This window comes from Eptatretus burgeri, chromosome 2 (genome assembly GCF_056783735.1).
Source record: "Eptatretus burgeri isolate ZD-2024b chromosome 2, Ebu_testis_v1, whole genome shotgun sequence".
Classification (NCBI taxonomy): Eukaryota; Metazoa; Chordata; class Myxini; order Myxiniformes; family Myxinidae; genus Eptatretus; species Eptatretus burgeri.
This window is the reverse complement of record NC_140962.1, coordinates 62,785,575-62,811,135: the sequence shown is the minus strand read 5'-3', so window position 1 is coordinate 62,811,135 and position 25,561 is coordinate 62,785,575. Positions and strand designations below refer to the sequence as shown.

At 39.8% G+C, this 25,561-nt stretch overlaps 1 protein-coding gene across 10 annotated transcripts in view; it reads right to left on the bottom strand.

The window, feature by feature from the left end:
- LOC147032166 (uncharacterized) overlaps positions 1–24,970 on the bottom strand; it is a 59,577-nt gene extending 34,607 nt beyond the window's left edge. For 5 of the 10 annotated variants that reach the window (XM_085869523.1, XM_085869519.1, XM_085869522.1 and 2 more), the window contains exons 1-4: positions 24,869–24,966; positions 11,633–11,736; positions 11,258–11,340; positions 3,121–3,250 (exon numbers count right to left, since the gene is read on the bottom strand). Coding sequence is in view for 4 of the 10 variants with exons in the window: in XM_085869530.1 (XP_085725656.1) it covers positions 3,121–3,250; positions 11,633–11,736; positions 24,869–24,965 (331 nt within the window). In the remaining 6 variants the exon portion in view is untranslated. Of the gene's footprint in view, positions 1–3,120; positions 3,251–11,257; positions 11,341–11,632; positions 11,737–24,868 lie in introns of all 10 variants that reach the window. The other 5 variants (XM_085869530.1, XM_085869528.1, XM_085869527.1 and 2 more) reach the window with 2 other exon arrangements.
- Positions 24,971–25,561: the final 591 nt, after the last annotated feature.

The window sequence follows — 25,561 nt, the reverse complement described above, 5'->3', positions numbered from 1 at the left end:
ATAATGTCACAATACAAAGAGGAAAAATGAAAGGAAAGAGCATAAAATGTTCTCAGTGGGCAGTGGGCAACTGGTGGTCGGTGAATTTCTCCAATGGTTGATCCAAGAGGAACAGTTCCGTGCTTTTCCGTGTAGAACACGCCATACTCACTCACTCTGGGAATCAAAAAGAAGAAAAAAATTAGAGATAAAAAAAGAAAAATAGAGTACTTTTAACACCGACCGACAGTGAACCGAAAGCTCAACTGACGTCTCCCTCTCTCCCACTGACATCTTCTTCTCTCCCACCGGATGTAGCAACCCCCACCGAATGTAACAACTTCTTTCCGCTTGATGGACCCCTAAATATTTTTGGAAATGTGGCAAATTTGGCCAGGAGTATTTTCTAGTCAGGTAGAACAAAATAATCAACATGCCCCAAGAATATTCAAATTTTGAATTTTTCCCTTATGTTTTTGGACCACCCTAATACACACACACATACACACATACACATACATAAACATACACACACACCTCTCATACTTGAGATGACTTCCCTTCCAAGGAACTTCAACACAGAAAGAGAGCATTCAGCCCATCAACCAAGCACAATGGTTGCCAACCTCTGACAGTTGTTTGTGTAGTCAGGCTCGTGGAAGAGCTGGAACACTGAACGGATCAGGATGCAACAGGACAAAAGGAAGAGTAGAAGGAATTGGGGATGATACCAACAATGGAGTTGATGGAAAATAAAGATGGGGACTTGGACAAACAATGGATTGAGTAGGAATGGGGTGGACAGGAAGATGGAGAAGGAAACTTCTTCCTGCCCCCCCTCCCCTCCCCTTGATCCCCCCTCCCTCCCCTTGATCCCGCACCCCCAAAAATCCTCTCGTTTTCTCTCTCTATCTCTCTCTCATTCTCTCTCATTCTCTCTCATTCTCTCTCTCTCTCTCTCTCTCTCTCTCTCTCTCTCTCTCTCTCTCTCTCTCTCTCTCTCTCTCTCTCTCTCTCTCTCTCTCTCTCTCTCTCTCTCTCTCTCTCTCTCTCTCTCTCTCTCTCTCTCTCTCTCTCTCTCTCTCTCTCTCTCTCTCTCTCTCTCTCTCCTGTATATGGCCGTGCTCTATCATTTTAAATGGATGCTGTAACTCTTGAGGAATGACATTATCGAGTCCACAATAATTAAATTTTAATATTTTTTTGGACCCTTTTGAAGTTTATTATTAAACATTATTTTTGGGACACAATGCTGGATGTGGAATTTTCTTTAATTAAATGATTAACACTGCAACCTTTGTTCAAAGACATTCAGTAAAGGCTACTGTTATTAACAACGCTGACATTGTTTGCTAAACTTTGTGATAATCCTGGTACTCTGTCACAAAGCATCAGTGTCACCAAAGCATCAAGGGTTATACTGGGTGGTTTAGCCTTGCATTCCCCACAGTTGCTCAGGCAGGAATTTGCAATTTGCTCAGGGTGCTGCCGATAGCTCGACCACTCTTTACGAAGGACACCATGGGATCTTTAACATCCACCAACGAGTGTAGACGGGATGGCACATATATTGATGACCCAGTCTGTGAAACACCAGAATGACAGTTTATAGCTAGGCCGAGATTCAAACCCAGGCCTGGTCGCTTAGAGGCAAGTATGTTTACCCAGGCCGTATCTTAATGCACTGTTAATAAACAAACTGCGATCCCAAGTTGTATTTATATGTTTAAAATGTATCTTGTTTGGTATCATACATTTCTTCTGGTTGAATTTTGAGTTTTGCCTGTGTGCGGAGGTTTTCAAATGCAACTTGGGAAGTGGCTGCCAGAAACGGGAGACAGTCGAACACATAGACAGACACCATGCTTCGCATTACATAATAGATAATAAAAGAGAGATCAGCTGAAAGAGACTGCAGAAAGAGGAAATGTATACAGAACACTAAAGTAGAAAATAATTGATATCCATGAGCTATATGAGATTTAGTCTACAGGGTGCACAATTTCAGATAATTGGAGAGCAATGGAAGGGAAACGTATCCGAAGAGCGAGGTGGTGGGGAAACTACCGGATACAAACAAGTATGTGGCTGATCGATTGGGAAAGGAGCAGAAGAGAGCAACAAAGAAAGATGATAACCTCAACGAAATAAAGGTGGACGTGGGGAGGATTAACAGGTAAGAAAAATGTTGGATATGAGAGCAAAAATGCTCAATCAGTCAAAAACAAACAGTATAGATTGGAGGCTATCTACATGTTACGTACCAAATGTAAAGTCATTGAAATTTATTCATGCTCTTCCCCTCCCCCTTTCCCCTATATCACTTTCACTTGCCTCCCGATAATCCTTTTCCAACCCTCCATTAACCCTTCTTTTTTTAGTAATTCTTTTGGAAGACTGTTTATTTTTCAACATGCAAAGCAAAGGTGTGAGAAGACATCTTTGCATTTCAAAATGAATTATCAGGACATTGGCAGACAACTGACAACCAACACATTGTATGCAATTTAAACTCAAGGTCCCAGCATCATCCAGTGTTATGTGTTCAGGTGGGAATAGCCAAACAGGCCATTTCTATTTCCTTTATTCTTTCTCAGATTAGTGCTTTGGAAGTAGGGCATTCCGACACAAAATTTGCCATCCCTTGGATATATGTTAAGCTGGTTATCCCAAATGCTAGCGTTATTTTATGCACTTTAAAGGTCACATGGTATCTTTGCATGAAGGGTAGGTGAGTTATCCCAGGCATTCTGGCCATATTCCAAAGTCCCAGCCCTAACCCACAGGGGGCAATGAATCAGTAACACTACTACTACCCTTAGAGAATGGAACACACCTGTGGCCCAGACTCCTCACTGATTTCCTGTCCGATATGCATACGAACAAGCAAACCTAATATGTATGCAATGCCAAAAATAATTCTCTCAGTAAGAAAATATTTTCTTAAAATAAGAAAAGTTTTCTTGAAAAAAGAAAAGCAAGAGAAAAATTTTCTAGCCAGAACAAAAGATTTCTCATGGTTTTTTTTTTGTTTGCTTGAAGCAAACTTTTCTTATTTTAATGAAATATTTTCTTACTATGAAAATTATTTTTGGCAGTGTATGTCTAAAATGATGTGAAGTTGATGACTGTTAACATTACCAATCCAGTAGTTTGGTTTATCAACTTCAGACTGAAGTGCTTCATTTTGAGTCTCCAACGTAGATAAATGAAACGACAAAAGATCTGGTGTCTTCTGGTTTGGGATCTGGGCCAATGCACCTCCTTGGTTCTGTGGATAGATTACAAAAGCATTCTGATGTATGTTTTAGTTTTGTCTTCCCTGCATGAAAGTGTATTGTTCCATAAACTAAAATAGGGTGCCACGTTTTGCCAAGAGAGACGGAAAGAGCAAATTAGCACACTGCAGCAACTGCTGAAGTTTCCTTCCTCCTGTTCTGTGCAAGGTCAACCAGTGTTCCAAACATTGTCATTCCAAAGTGTTCGTGGAAATAAATCATAGGGTTACAGGAAAACGGTCACAATCACAAAACAACCAACTGCTCAAAAAAGTTTCTGTTGGTACCGATTCGAAACACTGCTCGATTCTCATCTCCTAATCCCACAGTATGAGGATGGATCTGAAAGTTGTAGCCTGGCATGAAGCAGCAAAGAATGACAACAACTAAACTACCAACCTCAGTCGTTTCACAAAATTATTCACCTCTGAAATGAACAATCAATGGACATAAAGTTTACCTGTTATTTGTGAAAGCTCAGTTCGACATGTACAGTTTGTAAATTTTATTTCCCTAATTTAAATTATTTGAATACTCAATGCATCAAAATACTAAAACAAAAATTTTAATGCCGACATTTTGAGTTGATACTTTTCAGCCTTTCGCAATATTAAGGTAATACAGACCTAACTTAAATGAGGTACTGTGGCTTGATTCCTCAAGTAAATCAGCTGCTTCGTCAATGTGAATGAAACTGTTTTAAAGTTATCCTAGATTCCTTGCAAGCAATGGCTCACATTTCTTAGAAACACTTCTCTACATATATTAAGTTTGTGAGTGATGATGTCATTTTAGCCAGAAACAAAACAGAGGCAAACACGAGGTAGGGGTCTGATCCATAATGTTAGACTATCGTGCTTTCCATTTTTTTTTTTTTTACAAATAACCTCAAAGTGATTTTGCATGTTCAAGCATAAAACAAGGTATTCTTTGACAAATGAAATACCACCTATTATTTCTTATTAGATCTGAGAGAAACGTGATAAGATTTTCCATCAGATTTCATGAGACGTTTTTGTAAGGACAATGGATCCCAAAATATCGTTTCTAGTTGCAACCTGATAGTCAGTGAAAAGTGGAACTTGTCTAGAATAGAAATTACTAATCTGCATGATCATTCATCACACCAAAAATGAAGTATCATGAAAGGGCCAAACTAAACTGAAGAACTATCGATCTGTAATTTGTACACTTCTTTGTATTTAAATTAATTCTGCCAAAATATTTTCTTTTGCATTTTTGTCCTTGCCAGAGGAGAGGGTATTGAATTTTTTGTCTGTTTGTTACTTGCGAAAATCGAAGATTTTTTTTCAAGTACAGTGTATTGGTTGATCATGTGTGTTATTACTTGGCGAAAAAGTTTTTCGCAAAGTACGTTGGTCTGTAGCGTTTGTCTGTTTGTCTGTCTGTCTGTCTGTTTGTCACACGATTTTTGGCCACAGTTTTCAAGCAATCATTCTGAAATCTTTTGTGTATGTAGGTGACCAGCCAAGGACAGCAACGCATAATTTTGGTGAAGATCCGAATCCGGATCTCGATACTACAATTTTTTAAGGTGATTCTTCACCATTGAGATACACAACCAAAAACTATATATGGCACAAAATCTCAAAAGGTTATGGATGGATTTGGATGATACTTGGTGAACAGATTGGGTATGCGACAAGGACAAATCCATTCAATTTCAGTGAAGATTTGAATCTGGATCCAATAATTTTTTGAGATTCTTCACAATTGAGAGATAGGGCCAAAAACAATGTATAGAATGATATCTCAAAAGTTGTGGATGATTCATGATAAAACTACGTGGATGAGTCGGTTAGGAGACAAAACAAGCCGATTTGATTTTCATGAAAGTCCGGATTCAGATCCAACCTATCAGTGGGAGGAAAATTGTAAACTGTTGAGCCTGGCGGAGTTTTGTGCTCTACCGAGTGCCATTCCATTTCGCTAAGTGTCACTCTGAGTGCTTTTTCATCTCTCTGTTCATTACTTGCAAAATCGAAGATTTGTATGTATATTGGTTGGTTCACTTTGTTATTTTGTTTGTTACCCTCACCAGAGGAGAGGATATTGCTTTTGGGTCCGTTTGTCTGTCTGTCTTTGTTTGTTTGTCTGCACAGCACGTGAGTGATTTTCGCTGCAACTGCTTGTTGTATTGACACAATATTTTCATCACCGGAGTGAGTACCCATGTATAATGTTTTAATGATAATTATGACATCATAGGTCACATGGTGTGACAGCCATGTTTGAAAAAAGGAAAAACGTTGGACCTCTATCTCTGAAACCACACCTAGGAAAAAAATTAAAATTTGGCACATGGCAAGAACTCCACAAGGGGAATAAGTGAGATTTTTTTTCACAGGTGTCTTCATTATGACATCATAATTGCACACATAGAATCCTAAATCTGATTAGTATGAAAATTTTTTGTGCGTCATCTATGGATAAATTCATCCACAGAAAAAAATTGATGATGTCATTCATCACATGGTTTGGCAGCCACATTGTTATTTTATTTGTTTAATCTTCAAAAATCTTCTTCCCTGAAATGGCTGAACAGATGGAAAGCAAAACTTTACTGGTGTGATCGTCTATCAGATATTATATCAGCTATTCATGAGGAATACAATGTTCACAACCATAACATCATAGGTCACATGGTTTGGCAGCCATAATGGATTTACCATAAAACCTATAAAAGTTCTTCTTCCCCTGAATGGCTGGACAGATTGAGGGGAAACTTCACGCACATGTTCCCCAAGCGTTGGGATGCCAGGGTGTTCACGAATGATTCATGCATCACATGGTCTGCCAGCCATATTGGATGAGTGAAAATCTTTTATAAAATATATATTTCTCTTGAACCACTTCATCGATCGATGTGAAACTTCAGAATTATGATCTCGTAGTAATCAGGAATATAGGTTTTAAATTTCAACATAATCGGATGCATGGTCTGGCAGCAAGAATTATTTCTTTTTTTGATTTGGATTCTTTTTTTTTTTGGAAAAAGGCTCACTTGGCTGTGCCTGGATGGGTTTGAGGGTAGACAAGTAGCAGCTGAAACTCGAATCCTATCCAGGTACCTCCTGATGACTTAATCTTTTCTTTTTGCCTGTTCAGGTTCCTTCTGATGACTCCAATGCAGGACTGTGCCTATTTCATCTTTCATGTGATTTGAATTGAATTCATTTTAATCCCATTCTGAATTTAACTGAATAACAATAAATGTCATGGGTCAGCACCAAGTTTTTGATCAAAGTGGAACGTCTTGGTACCCGGTCATCACTGCTAGCAGTTATAAAGTTGTAGTTCTAGTTATGTACGTCCAATATTAATTATGAAACAAACCAGTACAGAAACGCCACACAAAATACACAACACAAAACTACACAACACACCACACAACACACCACACAAAACAAGTCCTGGCAAGGCAAGGGTCTGCAATCTCTGATTGCTCTTTTTCTTGTTTGATACTAGCAAAATCGAAGTTTGCAAGTACAGTATATTGGTCGGTAGACTTTGTTGTTACTTGGAAAAATCAAAGATTTTTCAAGTATATTGGTCAGTCGATTTTGTTATTCTGACTGTCTGTTTGTTTGTTTGTCGCCTACAGATTACAATTTTAAACCGATCTTCACAAAACTTTACCATATGGTAGATTTTGTCATAAGCAAGAAGCCGATTTTTTGAGGTCAACAGGTCAAAAAGTCCAACATTGACCAAAGGTCAACAAATATGTCAAATTTTTTAAATCCTCAATTTTCATCAGATTGACTTGAAATTTGAAAAGGATTTTCAGATCAGCTTACTGAATTCAACCACCAATTATTTTCATGGTCAAATTTGTTTTCAGGATTTTGAAAGTATTGTCATCTGCACGACATCTTTCTTGTTTGTTTGTTTATACGTGAATTACTGACAGGCCACAATTATAAACCGATGTTGATGAAACTTCACGATAAAGTGAAACAATAAAGATGGTGCTTTATGGCTGTTCTGGAGCATAGGTCCAGCTTCTTTCTGAAAGCTCTTCTTGACATTCTTCTACCAATATCTGGATTATGTTATAATGCCAAAACCAAAAGCATAGCCAGCAGAAGCAGGTACTAAGTACATATATCGGTGAGAAGATAAATCTACATTCATAAGTACATGTAGTCTCCCAGTGTGGTTGATCACCAAATAATATGCACAACAAAAATGGTTGTCAGATTATATTTCGATATCGTAATCAGGTAAAAATTAAAACATTTGTCTTGCATCTGCAATTTCTACATATACAGTACTGATCTGCAGAATGATAAACAAAGCTGCAGTGTTTGATGTCAACAATGCCAACAATCTTACTTTCTGTGGTTGACAATATGTGATGTGCTGAGATGACATTATTTTGTCATGTGACTTGTATCTCATGAAGTGATTTTGATGAACAGATTTATATATCAATCGTCAAATAAAATTACATCCTAATGTTTGAAACACACTTACCTTATCTCGGGAAGTTTGGAGATACATTAAAATTATGACAGGACATTGTCAGGATTCCTGCAATTCAAACTGTGGGAGGAAGCCACTTTTCTGATTTGGGGGTGACTCATTACGATGAAAGTAATTTTATTCCATTCCAAAATATCAACTTTATTAGGTCAGAAATAACCCAATATCAAATTTTTAATTAAAAATTCTGATGTTTTGACTCATGTGGCCTGAAGTCCTCATCCCTTGGGGGTATGAACAAGGCGTAAAACCCAAAAAATCGTGACATATTCCATGCATTCATCAATGGTAATTGCATATATATATATATATGAAGTTTCATTAAAAGGTGCAGAGCAGCCTGGAATCATGGCGAAACCCAAATCCTGATCCCTGTGTCGTAAGAGGCGACCAGGGTTGCGTCAGGAAGGGCATCCGGCATAAAACCTGTGCCAAATCAGTATGCGGATCATAACGGATGATCCGCTGTGGCGACCCCTAATGGGAGCAGCCGAAAGATGAACAGCAACATGAAGTTTCATTAAAAAACGTTTTGAAAATGTGCCTGCAGTTGGATTTTCTGGTATTTGACCATTTAACAGTTTGACCCTGCTCCAGGGTGCGGGGCCAAAAATTCTACTACTCTCGCACCTTTTTGCCATATGATGATCATAACTGCCAAGTTTGGTGAATTTCTGCCCAACTGTTGAGGAGGATATTGTGTGACGGATGGATGGACTGACGGGTTGACAGACAAACAGACAAACAGAGAGACAGATAGACAGATGAAGCCGATTATAATTCCCCCCCCCTTTTTTTAAGTGTGGGGATAATGTAGTATTTGTTTCACTTTATCAACTGAATTCCAGTAGATCTGAGTGAAGGAAAAACATTTTGATGAATGGAGAAGCATGGCATGAATTTCCAATGCATTTTTACTGCCCTCTGCTGGTACGGAATGAAACTTAAATTTTTTTCAAACAAACTCAAAATAAAGTGGAATGGCAACTTCATCTCTAATTTACTTCATACTATTTTTACTAATTATCAAACTTACTGACAACATCAACAAGTGGAATCTCTGATTGGAGTCAAAAGCTCTCACCATTATTGGAATCTCCAAAGTGTGTTCTCAGCTTGCAGGTAGAATGGAAGTCTGTTTTCTACCTTCTATTCTCCAGCATTGCTTCCTCTACCTTCAGTCCACCAACTCTCCCCACTAACTCCAGGATGTACCCATTCTTCCTAAATCCAATCCGAGTTAAACTTAGTTAATCAGAGTTAAGGTTACAGGAAAGCTCACCCAGAAACGTCCAAAAAGTCCTTTTACAGCTCATTTTAATTTATAACGAAAAAGGTCGTTCCATAATGACTTTGGAAACTTGGAAAAGGTCGTCCCCCCCCCCCCAACCCCTTGGAAGTGGAAAACTAAATAACGTTTGGATATACACCCACCCCCAACCACACCAAACTACAAACACAAACCCCCACGTTTGAACTACAACATTTTTAATGGCCCCTTAGATAAGACATCGTAAAGAGGTCGGAGGTATCAATAATATTGTAAGAAAGGAAATATATCTCACCTGTGATTGAATATTTCTATGATAGTGATCAGAAACCATTTGAAAATTAAAAAAAAATAATGGTTGCCAAAGTTACCGGCTCCACCCACTACGATATTTCATCACTGAATATTTACAGTGAATTCAAATTTCTTCCAATAATACATGAGCAGCAAGGAATTAAATACTCTTTCACCGGGACAATAAGCAAGCTCCGATAACAGACCGTTTTCCATCCTGTGTTTGTGATGTTTTTAGATCCTCGTGGAGGATCTCTAAGTCTTACTCACATTGTTGTTCTTGTGGACTTTTTTTGTTTCACAGCCTACAGTTTTCATCGAAACCTCCTGAAACTTGGCGTATATATGTACAAATACCCTGCGCAGACAGTAACCATCTCCGATTTTGAAAATTCCTCCTAGAAAAAAAAAGTTATGATGTCAAAATATCTCCGCTAATGGAAATTGCCTAAAAAATTATCCCCGAAACTAGGCAAGCTTTTTGAATTCTGTTTGCGGGAATCGAACAGGGCATTAGCAGAGATGAATTACTGCACATATGATACATCACTATGATGTCATATCAATTTTTATGACGTCATTCCTATTTTTTGACATTTTTTGTTTGTTTGTTTCACAGCCTACAATTTTCATCGAAACTTCCTGAAATTTGGCATATATATGTAAAATTACCCTGCACAGACAGGAACCATCTCCGATTTTGAAAAATCCTCCTAGAAAAAAAAGTTATGATGTCAAAATATCTCCGCTAATGGAAATCGCTTCAAAAATTATCTCAAACTAGGCAAGCTTTTTGAATTCTGTTTGTGGGAATCGAACAGTGCATTAGCAGAGATGAATTACCGCACATATGATATATCACTATAACGTCATATCAATTTTTATGACGTCATTCCCATTTTTTTGACATTTTTTGTTTCACAACCCAGAGTTTTCATCGGATCTTCGTGAAACTTCCCATGTATATGCAGAAAGCCCACGCGCAGGCAGTAACCATCCCAGATTTTGGAAATTCTTCCGAGAAAAAAAAAGTTGATGTCATAATATCGCCGCTAATGGAAATCGCCTATACCAGTATCTCCGAAACTAGGCAAATTGTTTGAATTTTGTTTGCGGGAATCAAGCCGGGCATTAGCACGGATAATTTATCGCAAACCTGATGCATCACAATGAAGTCATATTCGTTTTTATGACGTCATCATTAAGAGGACGAGGATCTTAGCTCATTTGAGCTTGTTAACCTTACAAAGTTTCATCTGTTGTTTCGCGAAGAGGTCTCTTTTTGTTCAACTAATTTCCTTTGATGTATTAACCATGCCCTGTAGGGATCATATATGCACTCATAATACTCGATATATAGTTAAGTTTTTACCTGAGACACTGCTCCAGGTTAGGCTTCCTCACGCGAGTCTGTCTGATATTTACTACTGAATAAACAGCTTATATTGAATGAAAGGGTTTTCTGTCTTGAGGTGGCCAAAACTGCCATGACACTACCAAGAGGCCAATGGCAACTTTGAAAGTGATACATGCCTTTATGGCAAAGTCTGGTCACTGTGTGCACGTGACAATATCCCAAACACTCCACTCGTCTGGCCTGTATGTTAGGGTGGCAAGAAGGAAGCCATTACTCAAAAAAGCCCACCTTGAGTCCCGTTTGAGGTATGCAAAATCCACTCCGGTGATGTGACAAAACGTTTTGGGGTCTGATGAAACCGAGATGGAACTTTTTGGCTTAAATACAAAACATTACGTGTGGTACAAACCCTACATAGCACATCACCCAAAGAACAGCATCCCTACTGTGAAGCATGGTGGTGGCAGCATCACGATATGGCAATGTTTCTCATCAGCAGGGACGGAGGCACTTGTCAGGATAGAAGGGAAAATGGATGGAGCAAAATACAAAAAAATCCGAGAGGAAAACCTGCTGCCCTCTGCAGGAAAGTTGAAAGTGGGACGGCAGTTCATCTTTCAGCGTGACAACGACCCAAAGCTGCACTGGATTGGCTGAGGAACAAAAAGATAAATGTCCTTGAGTGGTCTTGTCAGAGCCCTGACCTAAATCCAATCGAAAATCTGTGGCATGACTTGAACATTGCTGTCCATCAACGATCCCCATGCAACTTGTCTGAGCTTCAACAGTTTTGTTCAGAAGAATCAGCAAATATTGCCCAATTCTGTAACGTCAAAATTATATGAGGAGCGCAACAACTTGCTCCACCTTTCTCTCCCCTGCATACTGTTATTGCACAAAGCATACATAAGGATAGGGCGTCACTATACGTCACACAATACTGACCTCACAATGATTCTGAGCATTATAAAACGTTTTGTTGTCAGAAGACACCATAAAGCACATGTTGTCCATCATGACTGCACAGCTTGTCGTGGGAAATGTCCTTTCTGAAGCAGAGTATAAAACACACACACATGTGCAAATCTAAAACTTGGCTTTAAGTCACCACAAGAAAGCATGAAAACAAATATGATTCAAGTCAAAGGAACAAAACTTCACCCAACAAAGATAAATTATCGATATTTTTTCTAACTGTTATCAACTTATTCAAATACCTTTTATTATTTAATGGCTGCAGTTCATATTTTAAAATAATAACTCAAAACATACGCTCTAACCGTTAAGCCACCAGACTTGGTGGCTTAACGGTTCGAGTGCCTACTCAGAGTCTGAGAGGTTGGCAGTTTGAATCCTGACAGGCTCATACCAAAGAAATTTGAAATGGTATGCGCTGCTTCCTTCCTTGATGCTCTGCTTTCCTAAAAGGATAGAGCATGGACAAGCAACCACATCATGGCAACCATTGTGTAGGCTGTGATGGGTATAATGGCCCCCTCCTGCATTGAAGCCTCCTTGTAAGGGAATATATATATATATATATATATATATATATATATATATATATATATATATATATATATATATACATATATATATATATATATATATATATATATATATATATATACATATATTTGAAAGTGTCTGTCTGTGTGTGTGTTTCTCTGTGACCTATGCACGCGAAAAGTACTGGACTGATCCTCACCAAACTTCACATGCTGACAGAACATGTACCCGGGAGTGTCCCGATGTAAAAGAATTGGACTTCCGGTTTCCGAATTATGACGTCATCACCTGATTTCGTAATGTTAATTTTTCAAGTTCAGGTGATTGACATGGGGCCAACGCCATATACAATATATCTAACATATGATTTTAAGTTTTTGTTTGTCTGTTTGTTTGTTTGTCTGCACATGCAAATCTCCTGAAAGGTGATAGTAGAGTTCCCACAATAGGGTCCTGTGACCGTTTTTCCAGGACCAAGGTTTGAAGGTTGATTTTAGTCAATTTGAGGGTGCTGATTAAAATGAGCTGGGGTGAACCTCGTGAAAATGTGGGCTAACTCGGCCAGATGCGAAAATTCAAAATGGCCACCATGCTACTTCCAGTATATCAAAAATTGCATATCTTTGGTTCTACATGTCCGATTTTTATGATTTTTGGGTCAAAATATATGTTTTGACGGTCAAGGATGTCATATATTACCATTCCAGATTGTTATATTTAAGGGTTGTCACAAAATATTAAATATAACTTTAGGGGGCCAAATCCAAGATTGTCGTCGAGTAACATCTGGAAAATAGTAAAAAATCAATTTTCTTCTCATAATATTATTGGCAGTGAATCGTTTCATGCAAGGAAATGTTTGTTTATATGTGGGAGTGCACAACAAATTGAGACAAGAAGAGAAGGACGCAATCATTGTCTTTATTTTCAGAACATGATGTGTGCATAATATCAATTTCTCAACTTTTACACTGTTCAGGAAGGTTATACCATTCTTTTGTATGTCCCTCCTGTACTTTATCTAGAACAGTAATATGATGAAAGAATATCTACATTGCTCCATTTTGTCTGTAGAGCAACAGTGTTTCAATGGAAAAATGAAATAAAACATGAATTATCTGAATTCCCGGCAATTGACGCTTTCCCGGTAAGTATTCCTGTAATTTGCATTGACCAAAGTTTGATGTACTGTCCAAACTGTCTTTTATCTAAGACAGTCATAATAAAATAATATTAACATCTCTTATATTTTGACTGTGGCAATGTTTTTACAGTTGTATATTAAATGAAATGAAATCTCCATTGAAACACATCCATGTAATCCTTCAGTCACTATCTGAGTCGCTGGCTCCAGTCACAAACTTCATCATTTATTTCAGCCTCATCATCGTGCAACAATGTCTGTTCTTGTTCAACCAAGTCATGTAAACTTCTTGGGAGTGCATCATGGGTATACCTCACTGACACACATCTACCGTCTTTCATTGTCCAACCATGGTTGGTGGGATTTGGAGGTGCATCCGGCTTGTCATAGTTTAGTTGAATGTAAACTTGGTAGTTAACTCGCGTCACATGCGGATTGTGAGAATCTGGATCTGGTGGGATGCGGGACGTGGACTTGTTTTCCATCTGACCCCACTTCCGTGCTCTGGATTCACTTCACGTTTCACTGATTGTGTCATTATAGATGTGTCTAATAGTGAATGTGGCCATTTGCTGAAGCACCTCTTGTGTCACTGGAAGTGTTTTGCCAACATCTTTCAAAAGATTGCGTGCCTCCTGAGTTCCTGTTCCTGTTTCATAAACTGTGTTTTTCCCATGTTCATAGAAGCCAGACGTTGTATCAGATCCACTATGGATGTGCAATGGGATTAATATTTCAGCTACATCATCAGAGCAAAGGTCTCTGCAGCTGATGATTTTGTCTTTCCGTTTGATAGCAAGGGTGCCCTCCAGTTGATGTGCAACATATGCAGAAAGAATCACTACATCTTTGTCCTCGGCATCAATCACGACTGTCTCAATTTTTTCCTGCTTTTCGGATTTGCGAATAGATGAAGAACAGCATTGTGTCCGCCTCAATGTGACTACATTCAAATTCTTCCATCCTTTCTCTGGAGGAGATGTTCCAACAATTTTGCCTGATGGAGTACACAAAGTCAATTTCTCTATGATTCTTTACAAGCTTGGTGAACTCATCCTTTATAACTTTTGCAGCCTTTGTTTGTTTCCCTGATTGCTGAACAGCACCTGGAAGTTCTTTGTAGCAGGAAACCTATCTGATGTTTTCATGTACACATTTCTGGACCCATCTCTATATGCTGTCGTGGATTTACGACGCTCATGCTCACTGTCTTTGATGGAGTTTTCCACACCATCGGCATCATTTACAAAAACAATCTGGCTTGCATTCGGATGCCTTCTGCGAATAACGGAAAAAAGCTTTTCAGCATAATCTCCCCACGTGAGGGCAGACCCATCAGCTTTCTCACGATCTTCTGCAGTTGGGGTCGCTAATCCCCACAGGAAACCCATACCGACTTGGGCAATGTACTGATCTGGAAAAGGTTCGACAGGCTGCATGTTTAATTTCTCAACTCACTTTGATTTTTGCACTTTCTTCATGGTACCGTTGATGTTAAATATGGGTAAACGCTCATCTGTCACGCGAAATTCCATCACCTGTGCGAGAGTAAACTTCTCTTCACCAGATTCTGCCAGCCAAATTAACGATGCCATTGCTCTGTTTTCCATAGCATCTGTCTTTGTCACTTTGCCTGAGACTGAATCCCTAGTTACAGGAGGTTTGCTGAAAGTGTATCTTGAACATCTGTGTATTGTAGCATCAAATGGTGTGTTCTGTGAAAACATTCGTTCTCTGAAGAATTGAGTCACTCTTGTTTCACCATCTTCGTGAGCACTTTCAAAATCATGTACCAGGTCACCTGAGGCGACAACACCGGATACCAGAGCTCTCAGTTGTGGTTTATCCAAGTCAAATGGGTCACAGTCAAACTCAGTGATGCAACTGTCTAGGTCTTGGACAACCTGTTCGTCAATCTTCAGACGACTGGGGGTATTCTCAATATGCTTCAGAGCAGAGGTCTTCATCTGTGTCAGTGTGTGAAGAGCTGCCCTTACTCTGTTGACTGAGTTCACGTTCCTCGTAGTAGTTAACAGCATCTTCTCATTCCGCAGAATTTTCAGCCATCCAGCCTTCATCTTGGAACCTTTGTTCATTGTCATTTCAATCCAGAGATCTGGAGGCAAACAGGAATATGGCCTGCCAGTCATTGATTGTGCAAACAATCCATCTCGTAGGTATCTGGCCTTTTCCTTGGGAAGACTACTTACTTCAAGCCAGAATTCCACAAGCCAGCGAGCATACCGTCGACGGTCATTGTCGTAGACATGGAGCCATGGCATCATCATTCGCAATGAAACCTTGAATTCATCCCAGTTCCTTGTTTTCACTGCATCGATATTCAGCATCAGAACTTCTACCATTGACATGAAGCTCAACCAATACTTAACCATGGAACTGTTCGATGACTCGGCACTCTGGAACACTTGTTCCACGAAGGACACAATATCTGGGTGAGATTCCAACTCTGAGTAGACTTCCTGCTTTTGCTCTGGAGTTGTGGAGGATTCCTGAAGTATGGCAATCTTCTCCTTTGTATTTTCAGACAGGTACACCCCATCCTGCATGCCTTCTCTGATCATCCGTCGACTCAGAGCTTCATACATCAACCGAAGACATCTGATGTTACGTTTGTGGTGTTTCCCACGTAGTGCCTTCTCTACTGAACCTTCAGCAATGGCCTGTGCAGCAACCAGTATGTCAGACAAGCCAGAACCATCAAACCGTTTAAAAATGGCAGACTTGAATGAGCACTGTGTGTGGAAAGGCCCAAGAAATGGCACAATGTCTTTGAAGGCTTCAGGATTTTCATTACTCAGTTGCACCAGAAGTGCATAAACTGGTTGATCAGCAACTAGCAAAAGAAAGGGCATTCTTTTTTTCTCAGCTGCAACAACCATCCTGCACATCACTTTGTGGACTACAGATTTGTGTGGAGGCTTAGGAAATGTTAAGAAATAGTATGGTTTGCTCTTTTTCACATGTTGCTGCACAGTAACCTGAAACCCACCAAATGCACCAGTTATTTGTTCATCAGCAGACATGTTTGTTTGGTCATCTGCACGACACACCAAAGCATGGATGACACCCCTCTCTCTCTGTACATCTGTGTTCTGACAACTAATATCAATCTCTGGACGAGGAACTGGTTGTCCACCTTTCACTGTTTTATAGGGCTGAACAACATGTTGCTCCAGGCACAAACGTTTCAGGTCTTATGAACTTGTGGGCAGTGGTCACATGTCTCTTTCTGCATCTGGTAGAGTTACTTCCAGGTTCTGAGGTTGCACAAACGTAACATTGGTGCGGTGTGATGTATCAGCGCCTGTCAGTGTGTCTTCACAGAAGTCGTCATTGTCAAGAATGCCAATTCCAGGAATAATCTCTGCAAGCTCTACTGGACATACATCGTTTTTTTTCAAGGTCATGCTTTGCCCATGAATCATAGAGTTGAAGAACAGATTTATAGCAGATTCCGAGGGAGAACTTTTTGACGATGTCCAGAATCTCTCGACTTTGGGTCAGTCCATGCAGTGTCACTGACAGCTGTGTTTGAAATGCAGAGCTTTTTCCTGTGATGTATGACAAAAGCAGCGAGGCAAATGCATGAACCACAGGATCTCTGCTGCTTTCTTCAAAGTTCTGCTTCTGTGGGGTTTTCAACCATGTCAGAAACTTCAAAAACATGTCATTTGGGGCCTGTGGTGTCTCCAATTCCTCGACACTTGGTGGCCATGCCATTTCAGGAATACTAGCAAGAGCATCTTTCATGTGTCTAGCAACATTGTTGAGCAGCTGATCATCACTGACACCCAATGAATAAATGGCTACTTCAGTGGAGCTGTCACCAGCTGATGTATCATATACTAGTGTACTTTCATTTTTTCGATGGCAGTCATGAAAGCCAATGTTTTCACCAAATTCTTTCTGAAGCATTTCCTTGATGTTGCTTGACTTCTTGCCACTGGGGTCAAAACCAAAGTTTCTCAATAAGGCCTTATAATCAGACAGCAGACTCTGTTGAGTTCGCAACTCATGCTCTTCGAACACAACCAAGCGTACATGTTTGAAGAACATCTGTCGTACTTCAGAAAGACGAATATCTTGTACATGGAGCTGACCATCTTCACTGCTTTTTGATGGCGACACATACTTCTTCCAGCAGGACCGGTGATAGCGGATTTCTGCTGCAAAGGGATCTGATATTGCATCTATAATCGTTAAGATGCGATCACGCATCCTGATGTCTTGGAGGTACACTGTATGTACCTTGAATGCATACCAGGCATCCATCGTTTGCATAATATGCCATCTGTCCCTGGTGGGGTGTATTTCATCTTCCGGCTTCATGCACCATACGCAACAGTTTTTGTCATGTATCACCCCACTTGCTGCTCGAGATAGTCTCCGGGGTCGTTCCACAGAACAGCAAGCGGAACAGCTACTTTCTTCTTGGAGTATCTCCTCAGCTGCCAAACTTTTGTCTCGTCTCTTTATTGCCAGCTGTATATGACGTTTACTAGAAAATGTAATCTTGCAAATTTTATGAAAGAACCTGTTTTGTGGTCCGGCATCCCAATTCACGGTGTCGTATACTGTTCCAAACCTATCTCGATGATGCCATTGCTGTGCTAAAGTCTTCAGATTGTCCCATGATTCAGGGGTAGTATTGGATTTGTTTTCATCGCAATGCTCACCACAGAGGATGCACTTCTGGCTTTCTTCACTCTCCTCACATCTCCTTTTTTTTATCTTTTCCCTTGGACGACATGGCTATGACTCATTCAAGGATCTCTGTAATAAATGAAAAGTGTGTTAAAACATAGTAACATTTCAGTTTACTTAAAACCTATGCATCTTAACTATTCAGGGTGTCTTCCTGGTCTTCTTCGTTGCAGTCAGTTTGTGGCCGTCTAGGATTTTTCTGCAAAAATGATTAAAAAAGCATTTTTAAAATTCTAATTCTTACACTTAACAAGATATTATGCTGATAAATGAAATATTTGACCTTAAAACATATGAAGACCACAAGGGGAAAACCGGTGATGTCACTTTTTATAAATTTCAGGGTTAATGCACCTGCCAATAGTTGGCAACATAAGGTTTCCTCTCACAATATTACTTTAACAAATAACCAGGGGTGTCACATAATTTATATGGTATAAAGTTTAGCCGTGCAATGAAAAAACAAGTGTTGTCAAAGCTGAACAAGTAGAAACCCAGAGTTGTCAGTACTTTACTCCTGGTTATCTCCCTTTCATTCATGTTTACTGTTCCACCATAATATTCAGAGTTGAGAAACTAAAAAATGAAAGGTTGCAAAACTTTCACAGCATAAACTCTGAGCACTACAATAGCCTATTTGGTTGTATCATGGGCTCCGTAGTTGGTGCATATCGTGGTTCAAGCCTGGTCAAACCTTTATTGTGACTTTTATGGGACCCACGCCATGGCTTAATGGTTGGTGCATCTGAGTACCCATCCTCATTCGATGTACGCACCGCCCAATCAACCTGCTTAGGTATATGAGGGAGTCACATCAGGTGTCTTCGGCTATCGTGGGGGTGGTTTATCCTTGGTTTCCTCCTGGTTTTCCATCACATTAAGTAGTACGGAGTAAGAAATGGAGAATCCGTCGTCATATAAGCGAAATACCCTTGAGTATGGCGTTGAACACCAATCAAACAAAAAACAATGACCGTTTAATGTTGAAAAAAATAATCTGTGATCACCAAAGTCATGTAATGTATGCTAATAACCAACAAGCATGAATTTGCTACACATCCTGGGTTAAAATTGCATGGCAATTATTAAACAAGGGAATAAACAGTGATGTCAGTTTGCAACATTGATTTGTTATTTGCTCTTAAATTAAATAACACAGAAGCTTGGCAAATGCTACATGCTTAATTTGATCGGCCAATGATCACTCTTCCTTTTACTGGAAAAGAAATCGACATATGACAGTTATTAAACAGTCCACCAAAGTCTTGAAACTTTGTTTTTCAGTTTCTTCAAAATTGACTTATCCTGACAACTCTGGTTTTCCCTTTGTGGTCTTCATATGTTTAGACCCAAAAATCATAAAAATCGGACATGCAGAACCAAAGATATGCAATTTTTTAATATACTGGAAGCCGTGTGGTGGCCATTTTGAATTTTCGCGTCTGGACAAGTTAGCCCACATTTTCACGAGGTTCACCCCAGCTCATTTTAATCGGCACCTTCAAATTGATTTAAATCAACCTTCAAACCTTGGTCCCGGAAAAACGGTCACAGGACCCTATTGTGGGAGCTCTCCAAATTGTCTGACTCAACTTTTTGTTCTGCATCACAATTATGAAGCAAAAACGTGTGATTTCATTGAAATAGTGAGTACTCTAGCTTCAAATTCGTGCAAAAAATGCTCAAATTACCCTAAAACAAGCTTTTTAAACCAAACAAAAGCATTGTCTGACTCAACTTTTTGTTCCGCATCACTATTCTGAAGCAAAAACGTGTGATTTCATTGAAATAGTGAGTATTCTTGCTTCAAATTCGTGCAAAAAAAATTCTCAAATTACCCAAAAACAAGCTTTTTAAACCAAACAAAAGCATTGTCTGACAACTTTTTGTTCTGCATCACTATTCTGAAGCAAAAACTTGTGCTTTCATTGAAATAGTGAGTATTCCAGCTTCAAATTCGTGCAAAAAAAATGCTCAAATTATCCAAAAACAAGCTTTTTTAACCAAACAAAAGCATTGTCTGACTCAATTATTTGTTCTGCATCACTATTCTGAAGCGAAAACGTGTGATTTCATTGAAATAGTGAGTATTCCAGCTTCAAATTCGTGCAAAAAAAATGCTCAAATTATCCAAAAACAAGCTTTTTTAACCAAACAAAAGCATTGTCTGACTCAATTATTTGTTCTGCATCACTATTCTGAAGCGAAAACGTGTGATTTCATTGAAATAGTGAGTATTCAAGCTTCAAATTCGTGCAAAAAATGCTCAAATTACCCTAAAACAAGCTTTTTAAACCAAACAAAAGCATTGTCTGAATAAACTTTTTGTTCTGCATCACTATTCTGAAGCGAAAACGTGTGATTTCATTGAAATAGTGAGTATTCTCGCTTCAAATTCGCGCAAAAAATGCTCAAATGACACTAAAACAAGCTTTTTAAACCAAACAAAAGCATTGTCTGACAACTTTTTGTTCTGCATCACTATTCTGAAGCGAAAACGTGTGATTTCATTGAAATAGTGAGTCTTCTAGCTTCAAATTCGTGCAAAAAAATGCTGAAATTACCCTAAAATAAGCTTTTATGCTCAAATTACCCGAAATAAAAAATGCTCAAATTACCCTAAATCAAGCTTAAAACAAACCTGGAAAATATATTGGAAGCTGAAGACCGCTGGAGTTACATTTGTGATTATTGCAGCTCAATGAAAATGACAAAGAATAACCTTACAGAGATCTGTAAAACCATCTCTGGGAATATTCCTACAAATGAACTCCAGTTGGAAGCTGTTTGGGGCTCAGTGACGATCCTCAACAGAGCCCTCACAACAAAACTTTTGGAATCGGAAATCTTCACGCCTTGGTCCATGAATTATGATCCATTACCAAAATGCAGGTGGACACTTCAATGCCTGGGAGGACTCCTTTCCACCTTCTGAAACCCGCATATGGATTTAACCAACACACACAATGATACTTCATTAACAGAATTTTAAGTGAGCACCTTTCGAGGAGGAGACACACCCACATGATGAATGAATATTAGTTACCATGCAATGCATCCACTGAATCACTTTTTTGGCCAATTTCCACAAAATATTAGCATGCCGAGGACAATATTGATGAGGTCTGGACCAGGAAGTAGAACCTTGTTTAGCGAGACACCACATAGCACTGCTGTCGAACACCACACAAATTTTGTCAGGTTTGCGTGGATGGGATACAGCAAAATACGGATGATGCCATCGCTGTCTTTTTGCCTCTGTTCCTGGTTCAAGAGGCTCAGCATGTCATTTTGGAAAAGAGTTGAGACTTGAAGTCCAAGTACTGCTGTTTAAAGGCTGGTTTCCTTTCCAAAAGCTTTCAAAGGGACTTTACTTTCAGCAGTTGATTACAAGGGGTTGATTGTGTGGAAGTTTTACATTGTCTCTCATGGGTAATGGAGCCACCCAAATGCCATTGTAATTCCTGATGAATCTGTCCTCAATGATCGCGAGAAAACAATTGTCTTTTCTGGAGTGACCCGGCTTGTCATCATTCCATGTTCTCTGAAAGACGTACTGCTGACCCCGTCGTCATAGGCTCTCTGATCGCATGATATCCCATGGAGCTGACCTGAAAGTATGCAGGATAATGTCATTGACTGTGATACAATTAGGGCATGGTGAGCAGACTGAGGGTCTTTCATTGTCAAGAATTGTATAACACAATGGACCACCACTCGCTCAGGGCTATGGACGCCATCCAAAAATACTTCACCAATTATCACCCATCCAAGGTCCATACGCTGTGCCCACGGAACATGAGGTAGTCCATTCCAAGAGTCTCTGACCTTAAGCAGCTGGAGAGCATCTCGTCCAACCAACAGCAAGATGGTCGCTTTGGGGTCAAGTTCGGGAAACATTTCAGTGATTGGACGTAAATGCGAATGGAGTCTTGTGACCTCCGGTGTTGGAATCTTGGAGGACTTACAAAGAATAGCATCACACTCAGTTATCTCTGGAAGCAGCAGGTGGATGATTCCATTGAAAGATTTGATAACAAGATTCCAGACATCCCTTCCACTGGCTGCCATCATTCCACAACAGGCTTTGATTTCATAGGGGACTCGATTATTTTGGCAAGTTGAAGTAGTCAAAGAGTTTGCTGTGGCCCAGAGACCCATTTTACTGATCATCCAACACAGCATTCGTTTTCAGGATTACCAGTGATGAATACTTTCACAAGACAGATTTTGGAACAAGACCTTCCTCTTTAACCACTGCTATCACAAATATCCGAACACCTGTCAATTACCGAGGTTCGCTCCTCGCCATGCTTTCAAAGTCCATCTGACACTCTCTCAGGGTTCGAAGATAAATTGTCTCCCTGCTGGACAATTGATCACAGCATAACTGGCATCATGAAGTGCTTGGTGAGCAATGATGGGTGCCGCTCACATAGAGAGCAATGCAAACTTATTTGAAACTCCTTGACTTAATGGTTAGTTGACAGAGCGCATCTGGTACATAATTTCCATTAGTTAAAAAGTATGAGTCTGGATTGCAATGTTTTTGCTTTGATTGTTCTGCAATGTGCAAGAGGATGTTTGGTCCTGTGACTGGGGCAGAATTGCTGTGTATCTTCCATTCTATGAAGTGACTGCTGCGGTTGGTCATTCGACAATTCGTAGCAGCAATTCACCTGTGAGCTTTGTCTTGCTTACTCTGAACCATGGAAGAATGCCACTGGTGAAGGCAGATATTCTCTTCTTCATAGTAAGGAGAGCGTTCACCTTAGTAGCCGAAGAACATGATCCACCATGATATCCCATGGAAACCATCAGACTGAGGTCATTTTGAATCTTTGCATTGCACGGAATGAAGGATGCGAGCATCGAAATTAGCAGAAAGGTGACATTGTGGGTTTCTTTATACTTGAAGGCCTGCATCCTCCAACGACCCATGAAGTCAGGTGGAAGCTTCGCTATGATTGGTTTGAGGAACAGAGATATATCCAAAGCTGCAGGTCTGTGAAGCGAACCACCATTTTTGGCGGCCTCGATTTCCTCGATGGTGTCACTAAATTTCTGCAAAGTTTTGCGGTCCTGAGGAGAGACTTGAGGCAAATGTTCCAGCTCATTTAGCAATGATTGTGAAATTTCTTCATCGCTGCCGAATCTTTCTTGAAGGCGATTCAAGACCTGCTCTAAACCGGCATCAGGGTTCGAAATGTCGACTCAGTTAAGATGCTCTTCGAGTGCTTTGGGTTCTGAACCCATATGTTGAACATTCAGGTTAAGCTGCTCATTAGATATTGGTGGTGCTCCTCTGATCATGTTCTGGAAGGCTGCAGGCCATATCCTAAATTTCTCAGGCTTATCGTCAAACACAGAAATCCTATTTGAAACTAAGTCTCAATGAGACAGACAGCTTGCACAGTCATGCACGGCAGGCATAACTGGTGACATGAGTGATGGCTTGACTTCTCAACTCAATAGTGAATGGCTATCCACTGGTAATGTTTTTTTCCAGATGCATGGTGCATGTCCTCACAGCATATGCAGGTAGAGCTTGGGTGTACATTGGATTTTGTGAGAAGTAACCCAATTGGATGTCGGTTGTAATCCCACTGGACAGTGATGCTAGGTCAATATTCACGTAGGATACTGAGCGGTCAAATCTGGACCCGGGATAGTGACCCACAAGCTCATAACGGGGCACATTAACACAGTGGGGGTCGACATGGATAATCGGTTCCCATTTGGTGGTGATTTCCAAATTGAGGTTTTAAACACAGCACAGGACCTCACCCTCTAAAAACGATGATAAACTCTCTGTCCGCACTGAATTATGGATGTTGACGTGACGATAATGCACAATGATAATGGTTTATAAATTTTATTTTGATGGACCTGCACTTGGTCTTAGCATATTGTGAGCATACGATTTTTATTTCCATCCAAAAAATAAAATAAATTTTCCACTTTTTGCACTGATTAGCATGATTACGTTGATAAACTGGAGTATTGAAAAAACATTACAGGTTAAAGTAATTTCACAAACTTTGAGAATTGGTCGCTGCAATTTGCGTTTTCACAGAAAACCATTGTGCTATTGTTACCATGGCAATGGCAATAAACAATGGTTGTTGAGTCACAGGACCTCAGCAAACAGACATGTTTTGTGTAGCTCCTCTGTCGAGTGTGTAAATCTATTCAATTTGCTCTTGTTCACAAGCTTAAACGTTTAAACTTGGTGTTGGAGAGGTTTTCCGTGTTGAAAGAAACACGGACTGCATCGTCATGGTGAGTTTCGATAAGTATTACCAATTTTACAATGTATGGTATATTCCATGTCATAACACACTTGTTCATCCGAGGTGTGTAACATTCTTTCCACCCATTGGTTGGACAGCTGGCCTGACTCCACCCTCAATTCCAACCTGAGTGATCATCTTTGGACGAATTACACCAAAAGCAAGGTCGTTCGAAATTGACATGTCTACAGTGAAGGGGAAATCCAACATGGCTGTGCCGATGAAGATATCACATGACTGTGGTTCTGACGTCCTCCTCCCCCTCCACCACCCCTCTCTGTAATGCTCCGTCAACCCTCTCCCCACCCCGCCCCTCACCCCTCCACTCCCCAATCGCGTAACGTGCTTTGTGAACGATCCCGAGAAAGTCTCTTCATGAAACATCAAAGTATAACCGATATATAAATATCCGCATGTGTTTGTGATATTCGCTGTTAATTGTAATAATTATGATTCCTCTCAGGGAGCTCACTGTTCTAAGGTCGGGAGAAGGAATAAAAAAAATCTCACTTTTCGTGACCAGATGTTGAAGCTTCACATGAACTCGATCACAAGGAACCACGGACAAGGTTTGTGGGTACATGGGATGTGTTGATTGTGGGTACATGGGATGTTGTGGGTACATGGGATGGGTACATGAGTGCTGTTGAGTGGTAAAAGTGTGTGTCAGTACAAAACGCACACAACGTAATCAATCGATGTATCCAATGGGTTTAAAATGTATGTAATGTATGTTACATCCCCACAAAGGTTTCATTGCAATGAGATGTGCAGAACAACAAGGTAAACGTGAGAAATTGATCATTACATGAATTCCATCAAAATGTCAACCAAACAACAAAAATTAAAAATAGCTCGGATTCTCTCTCATTTTCGTTTTTGATAAACATCAACATCCGATGTATGTTAAAATTCCTCTTTTTGGCCAATCCAAGCAATCAAATTTTATTTCTGCGGGCCTGTGTAACATGACACGTAGCAACAAGCATGAAGATTTCGCCACGTGTGAATTTCGACTATTTTCCCGCGTCAAATATGGAGACTTGTCATTATTCCGAGAGGTAAGTAAACATATTACATATCAATATGATCAGGAAAAGTAGCTGCACACGTTTATGTTTGAGATTACAGTTTAATTCATGTGATAGTTGAGATCAAGCTTGTGCACGATGGGATACATTTGAACTGTCACTTTTGTGCGAT